Genomic DNA, 8,724 nt, shown 5'->3' on the forward strand with positions numbered 1-8,724 from the left:
ACAAAGACGTTGATTATATTGAACAAAGACAAGATCGTTAAGCCTCTTTTAATCAAGTTTGTTCCATTTCTTGGTATGAATCTACATTCATAACAAACAAAAATCAGAAGATTACAAAAATAAAATATTTTTACTTTTATAATCATTAATTAATTAATAATACAATTACTTACATGTTCAAAGTGTTGTGTGCTATGTCCATAAATATGCCACAAATCAACTACAAAGTACATATTACAAACTAGTGAAAAAAATTAAATTAGATAATACTAATTAAAAAATAACAATAAAAAAATTTAATGAATTAACCATAAGATTCTAGAGATAGATATTACTTGGTTGTTTTGTTTCTTGTTATCTAATTGCCATTTTCTTAGAAAATGCATCACATGTATGCTTATATTCCACCAATTAATGAGAGATCTTATCTTAAGTTTCAATGTCAATCACCATCCTGTCAATACAATCTATAAAGTCCATATCAAACTTTGCAATTTATGCTTCACCTTCATCTTTATCTTTATAAAAGAGGGCTAGACTGAGGAAGAAACTAGCAAAGTATAAAGGATGCCACATCATATTATTCCATTCTTTTCCACTAAAATTTTCTTTTATCTTTTTTCTTGCGTATTTCATTACATAATAGAAGTACCCCATTACAGGTTTTTCATCACCATTAACCAACCGTAAGACCTCCATAATTGGTTGAAAAGCTAAAAGGGCAATTCTTACATTCTTCCAAAATATAACAAAAAGAATAGTAATTGAAACTCTTAAACCTTTTGATTTGTTTGTTCATTTACTTTTATTCCATACATCACTAACAACAATGACAGAATATAGGTGGCTCTTCGTAGTCGAAGCTCTTAGACCGACGACTTGGGGTTGAGGATAAAGATCTTTCCATTTCTTCTACAACTGTGATGTGGCTTTAGGGTCTAATCACTCGAAATGAGGAGATGGAGAAAAAGATGCCTCAAATGAAGAGGAAAAGCTTCAAAATCGTAAGAATGTCTCAAACTTCAAGAAAACCCAGACTATAGTTGAGTGAAGAAGAATAAGAATGCAAGCTCCTCTATAACTCTTGGTCGGAGGTGAAGAAGACGACCAGGAGCTCTTAGAATCTTCTTTTTCCCCTGAAATTAATGGTAAGGGTGACATATACATGTTTGCAACGGGCAGGATTAATGTGTGGGATCCACTGATAAACCCATAGGCTGCTGACTAGGCATGCAGCGTCAGCATTTTTGAATTATTTTATTCAGTCTCAAATGGAGCTATTGATGTCGTCACAGACACCGTCTATTTTTGCCTATAAGGTGGCCCTTTCACCAAAGTCTGCCGTGGAAAATGGCCAAGACTTAAGACTTTTTAAACTTTTTTATTATTTTAAACACAATAGATTGGATACAAATTAAATACAAATCTGATTCAAATCCGACATATCGGATTTCAGATCCAATATAGTGGTTTTGTAACTAGATCGGATGCAGATGTAGATGGATCTGATCCGTTTATAACCCTATATATTAGCCATGTTGAAAACTAACACATATCATATATCATATGATACGGTATGATATACATATTTGAACCATGAGATAAACCTGAATCTGTGTGGGCGAGCAGTCTCTCAGGATAGATAGGGCACTTTGATTCTTCAGTCAAAAGACTGAAATGGGGGAGTTCGCTGGTGGATTTGTGTCCCTCGAATTTGATTCAGTTACTGCCCACAGGAAACAGAGTTGTGATCAAGGTCAATTGAAATCAAATTTGTGTTCAAGGAATTAAAAAACCCATATGTCAGATTAATATTTGGTTTAAAAATAGGGTCTTTATCAGCTAAATTCTTTTTCTGATAAGCCAACTCTCAATCTGTTTAGTGTTTGTTCAAAAATCAGAAAAAATAAAAAGTAAAGAAACTAGTCCAACCCAACCCAATCTGATAGGGTTTAGGAATTCTAAATTAGGTTAGGTTAGGGTTAACCCCATTGAATTAATCACCAGGTTAAGTTAGGATTTATCACCTTGTGATTTAATCCGGGCCCATTTGCACCCGAATCTGCTATTGGCATCACACTAAGGGGGTGTTTGTTTTTTGATAAATTGGGGAGGACCTATTTTATTCTTGGGATTATGTTTTGGTAAATGTAGATATTGCCGTAATTGTGTATTATTTATCTGGATAAGTGATATTTATCTTTTCAATATGTAGATTCATTCAAAAAATATTAAAACTAATGAGATAAAATTACCCATCAAGCATAATTTAAAAACAAAAAGACAAATGGCCTCAATTTTGATTAAAAAGTTAAAGGAAGAAAAATTAATTAATTAATTAAATTCATGGGTTATTCCTCTGAATTTGATTGACATGACATTATTTGCCATAATTATGAAATGTGAGATCATATTCATAGAGATGAAAACACTTTGCTCCTTCTGTTTGCTCTTTATGCAAATATTCAAGCAAAACCATGAAATGCCCTCAATCCTGTCCGTTAAATCAAAGGGATGACTGACGTGTCTTCATGTGTGATATCAGCAAGTGATAAGATTATAGATCAAGCTTCTTTTGCTAATCCACTCCTCTGACTGAATAAAAGAATGCTATTTTCTTAGTCACAGAAATGATTTGATGTCCAAGCTATCACACGAATTGTTGAGAGGAATTTAATTTGGAAATAAAAGGTCAATGTTGAATTGATATTAGTCTATGGAGCTCTGCCTTTCTGACTTTTGATCTTGCTCTTCCATTTTGATTTGATTTGGACAAAATAGGTTAAATAAGAAATCGTGCGTGCATTCAAACTTTAAACTATATTTTTTAATAAATTTAGATGCCGTCATATTAATTTGTAAAATGCATACAGAAACATACTATAAAGTTTAAACATACAAAATGTTTTGATAATGATCATTCTTGTTAGTGTAGATGATCTCCTAAATGGGACCATCAATTGGTAAAAAAAAAAAAAAATGAAATAGAGGGAAAATTTATGATGCTGAAAGACATTGTATCGGAAGAGCTTTTCAATCAAAATTCATCTTTGAATTTTGATAAATTTTACTTAATTGGTAACATGTTTATGATATCTGATGAGGACAGATTTGGTCCTATTGTGACAGTGTGCCCTGTGATGATCCCAAAATTGTCGCATGAGACCCCGATACCACGTAAGCAATGACTTGCCTTAGCCAAAATGACGAAGACCTACTTGGAACCACGACGGATGCACCTCGCACGCCCTAAGGGTGCTTCTTGTCACCACCTCGCCATGGCTGACCAGTAGACACATCATCAGGATCGGGACGACCACCTTAGGACCGAGCTTGAGACCTCCCGCTGAGGTCTCACTGACCAGACTGAGGTTCAAGTAGCAACCTGCATGATGTGGTGGTCGACTTACCTACACCTCCGCTGACCTGACAGAAACAACTAGTGACCTACCTCCAATGACTTGACAAAGACCCAATTGGTGACCTACTTCCACCGACCTAATGAAGACTTAGCTAGCGACCTACTTCCGCCAACCTAACAGCATAAGATCTCAACAGGACTAGGTCGGCAAAAGAGGCGACCTACCTTTGCCGACTAGATGAAGACTCAAGTGGCGACCTCATCACGACTGGGCTAGGGACCTCGACATTAAGGGCGACCTCCCCCGAGACCTTGTCGACCTAATTGAAAACAAGTTGGCGACCTTCTCCTTAAGCAGACTATCATCTCCAACTTCCCTGAAATCATGACACTACGTCGGAAGAGCCAATTATCACCCTGCCTGCTTTAGGCACGACTAGATAAGCACTACCCGCTTACACAGAGTCCACCTCTATGTGTGAAACCACCTTCGGATCAGACAGACTGGAGATCTCGGATGCATTTCATGAGCCTCACAGCCGCTTGCCTATATAAATACATCGCTTTCCTAAGAAAAGGTAGGCACGATTTAGCTATCAAGCATACTAGCTCCCCCTTTATTGCTCTCCAAGAAATTATTGTTGACTTAAGCACCGGAATGCCCACCTCAATTAAAGCAACCCAGACACTGATCTCTCCTTGTAGCTTGACCAGGCGACCTTAGTCTGACATCCAAGTTGTCTGCCAGCAGGGAGTGTTAGAGTGTGCACCATCAATACCAGTTGATTGGTTACAAATTTTTTGGATATCATGTTTTTCCATTATTATAGAAAATTCAATGACAAAATGTGCAGCCTGAAAACGTTGGGACCATGTGATGAATGAAAACCACTCTAATTTGAAAAAGAAAAAACAACAATTGAACCAAATTAAGGGAAAATCGAACCAAAACTGAAATAATTGAAACCTAAATTTTGATAACAAATTATGGTTGTTTTGGCTAAAACAAAATTTCATTTATATATATAAAAGTTTGGCTAGTTCAATGTTTTGGGTTAACGAAATTTTATTTTAAAAATCAAATTAATTAAACTGAAATAACCAAAAAATAATTAAACTGAAATTGAAAATTTCGATTTGATTTTTCGATTTTAAAATATCAATTCTCACTCCTAATAGGTTTACCATTTAACCCAATTCATTGACACCTCTACCCAAGCTAGCTGAATATGCATATGGTTCATGGATATGTTACAGGAGTACAGGGTAGGGCCACCTTGGGTGGGTCGATTAACTTCATTCAATGCAGGGCATATATTTAAAATGTTTTGTATGTAATCAATGGAATAATTTATCAAAAAATAAAAAAAGGGATTGGTGAGAGATTTAACGAGGCATTATGGCTTGAGGGTTAAAGATTTGACAAAATTTTGAAAAAAAAAAAAAATAGATACATCATCTTTCACTTTCCAAGGCAAATTGAAACATTTAATGCTTATCTGTAGGCTGTGTTTGGTTGTAGCACAAATGATTTGGGTGTAAATTTTGATATATTTTTGTTCCACATTTTATCTTATTATATTTGATTACAGTACAAATGAAGTAAAATAAGATGTGAAACAAAATAAAATAAAATCCAAAACAAAATTAAACCAGAATTTGTATTCTCATCATTTGCACTCTCATGCATTTGTACTAGTACAAATAAGATTGCACTGCAACCAAATGCAACTGTAATCTCATCATGTTTATGTTATGGGTATTTTATTTTTCAAAAAAGAAATCACAAAATTTTTAGAGTTATGAACCACAACAGTGAGAGGAAAAAATAGCCCCATTTATTTTTTATTTTTAATTCAAAAGAACCAGAAAATTCTTAGGGGTTTGGAAAATTAAAATACGTGTAGAAGAGAGAATAAGCTGACGTGGCAAGTGTATTTTAAGTATATAAATAGAATATAGATTCCTCATTCTAAAGGAAAACCCACACAAAGCTTACGAACAATCAATAGAAGGAACAAGAAAAAAAAAATGAAAAACCAGGGACTGCTGGTTGGACTTAAATCCAAATGTGGTGTGGGCCCCATGTATATGTTTTGTCACATGGTATATATGTATTCGCACCAAATCCCGATTAACAATTAGAATGAGAAATTAAGAAATACGTTTAATAACATAATCCGATTATGATATCGAAAAATGAATAATACCTTAAAAAAGCCGAGAACCAATAAACTGATATGTCTTAAAAGTGTTTTAGTTATCAAAAAAAAAAAAAAGAATCTACTGGTATTTCATCAAAATTCACGACGGGTTTCTGAGTTGTGATTGGCAAAGTTCTTCAAAACAGTCTTTAATCGGAGTCAAACCAATCCAGAGTACTTACGGTAAAAAAGACCTCCTTCGAGGGTATTATACAATGGACTGCTGACGCGGAATTAGCAGGCTTCCACGCTGCATCAGAATCTGACATCAAACGGCCAGAACTCTCTGATGAACGAAACTCGGATTCCAGATTTCCATCCAAAGTCTTACGCTGAAATCGGAGAGAGAGAGAGAAAGAGAGAATCGATCAGCCAGCAGGCATCACCTTGATTACTTGAAAAGATTCATTGTTGTTATTATTTTATGATGATGATGATGATGTGCAGGAAGATACAAACACAGAAAGCTTGGTCGTCGCTACCACCATCCAGTTCTCAAACATATGATTGCATGAAATGAATTCATAAATTTGCATCTTCTGTGTTTCCTCTGAATCAAGCAACCTGAGTTATCGATTTGGAGTTAATGGGTTCTGAGAAATGGAAGAAAATGAGCGAGAAGCTCAACTTCGACACATTATCAATCCTGGCAGAACCCTTCTACATCTTCACCCACACCATCTTAAGCCTCCTTCTTCCTCTCTCATTCCTCCTACTAGCCAGGCTCTCCACTGGACAACATATCCCCAGCTTCATCTCTTCTCCCACCTCCACCCTCTCCTCTCTCTTCCTGTATGCCATCAATCCTCTTCTTGTTCAATTTCTTGTTTCTGTTGTTTCCGTATCTGCCCTTGTGCATGGCCTCACCGGCCGATTCCCTTCACTGAGCGAGTCAGTCAGCAGACCCCACTTATATGCTGCATGGGTTCTGCTTTGCTCTCTGCAGGTCTGCATTGGATTAGGCATCGAAGAGACAATTGTGGCCGGATTTTGGGCGGTCGACTACGGGAACAGGACTCCGCTGATTAGACGGTTAGTTTTCTTTCTGGGTCTGTACCAAACCGTGCTTCATTGGTCGAGGACGGTTGTCAAACCAGTTGTGGACGACACGGTTTTTGGGTTCGAGAGGGAAGAAAGATGGGTCGAAAGGGTGGCCGTGGGCGGCTGTTTCGGTGGGCTGTGGTGGTGGAAATTAAGGGCCGAGGTTGAAGCATTGGCTCTGGTGGTTGAGGTTAAGAGAGAGCTGTTGATGGATGTGGGTAATGCCGAAATCTTTGGTTTGTGGTTGTATTACATGACGGTCATAGTTGGTTGGGTGAGGCTGGTAAAGGGGCTCATACGTCTAGTGGACGGAGCTGCTCTGTTGTGGCCAAGGCCTAAGCCGAACAACGATTGCTCTTGTGTGGATGATGCCCAGGTCTAAAATAGACCTAATTGTTAATGATTCATGGTTTTTCTTTCCACTTTATAGTTTATATATTCTTTCCTTATTGATATTCTTTGTCAGACAAGGATTCAATTATGCATTCCATTTGTTAGTCGCTACTACTGTAGTCATATATTTTTTTCTTTCTTTTCCTTCTTTGAGAGAATTACCACAAATGCATGACTTTTTTAAGGGCTTCTGGTAGCCTATTGAGAACTGAGACAGGGCATAGGGCCACCAACTTTCATTGAACTCGATCTTTAATTAGTTATCTTGTGCTGTTGCTCTAGTTCAAACCAAATGTTTTGCATTAGGCACAATATGCAAAAAATAATTACGTATATATCGTGCAATTGAAATGGACGATAAGGGTACGTTTGACTCACAGTTAGAATTGGGATATGTTGGATTTTAATCTCATAAGAGATTAAATCCAATGGGTTTGATTGGTCAATTACATGAGAAATTGCACCAACACACTTGATTGAAAAATCAGTTTTTCTCTTACAAAATCCAATTCTGAACTTGTCCCACATTGGAAAATTATAAGTTTTGTTTTCAGTATTTCAATAGGAGTTGATTTACACTCCTTAGTATTAGTAGATGAGAGTATGGGGATTCGATATTGTGCAATGCGCGCACACGTGTGCGTAGCGCAATGAGGTGCACTTTACTCACACCCGCGTGGCTCGTGATGGGTTGTTTTGGTTTTGGTGCGTTATTGACCGTTGATCACCGTTGATGAGATCAACGGTCACGATTCGATCGGGTGTGATCAAGAAGCACAATTCAAAGTTAATAGTCACTAACTGTTAACTACTTTTTAAACAGTCACAATGTTTGAAATTGTGACTATTCAATGTGCATTCTCTAAACCAGCACCTACCTTTTCTTCATACATCTTCACAAATTATTTAAGGAGCATGAATCAGACTCCCAAACACACAATTTCGAAATTCGCTCACTCTCTCTCTCTCTCTCTCTCTCTCTCTCTCTGCGTTCGGTTTGCTATAGTCTCACAGAAGGTTTCTCTAGAGACTCTTCAACTTTGCTGGTTGTAGATTCTCGCCCAAGGCTCTGTTGTATCATAGGAACGAATTTGCCTGTAACCCAACAGAAAACTCAGTAAAACTGAGTGGGGGCAAATAACATTTTAAAGACAGTGTCTTCAGATGCACCTCAGACCTTCTCCTCCAAAGTTACAATGACCCCATTTTCTCCTCCAAAGTTACAATGACTTCGATCAGTAAATTTTGTTTGTAAGAGGGGATTCAAAGTTGTTTTTGAATCCGACAAACTAATCCTATCCAAGAATGGGATGTTTGTTGGAAAGGGATATGGTTGTAATGGTATGCTCAAATTAAGTATTGATGAAGGAAAATTTTCTACTTATATTGTTGATTATTTCTCTTTATGGCATGATATATTAGCACACTTGAATTTTAAATCCATAAAGAACATGAGTAAACTTGGTATAATTGCTTATAGTAATGAATTAGCTGAAAAATGTGAAATATGTGTAAAATAAAAAATGGCTAAGAAACATTTCCCTAGTGTTGAGAAAAATTCTCAACTTCTAAAACTAATCCATTCTGACATCTGTGAATTCAATGGTGTATTAATTAGAGGAGGTAAGAGATACTTCATAACATTTATAGATGACTTTTCTAGGTACACCTATGTCTACCTTATGAGAACTAAGGATGAAGCCTTTGATATGTTTAAACTATATA

The 8,724-nt window shown here is 36.6% G+C and overlaps 1 protein-coding gene across 1 annotated transcript; it reads left to right on the forward strand.

Moving 5' to 3' along the window:
* Positions 1-5,480: 5,480 nt before the first annotated feature.
* LOC148861296 (uncharacterized) lies at positions 5,481-7,123 on the forward strand. The gene has a single exon (XM_088941345.1). It carries the CDS (start codon positions 6,152-6,154, stop codon positions 6,986-6,988), a length of 837 nt encoding a protein of 278 aa, XP_088797471.1. The 5' UTR covers positions 5,481-6,151; the 3' UTR covers positions 6,989-7,123.
* Positions 7,124-8,724: the final 1,601 nt, after the last annotated feature.

This window comes from Nelumbo lutea, chromosome 4 (assembly GCF_056320005.1).
Source record: "Nelumbo lutea isolate HS-2025 chromosome 4, American lotus-T2T, whole genome shotgun sequence".
NCBI classification, from domain to species: Eukaryota; Viridiplantae; Streptophyta; class Magnoliopsida; order Proteales; family Nelumbonaceae; genus Nelumbo; species Nelumbo lutea.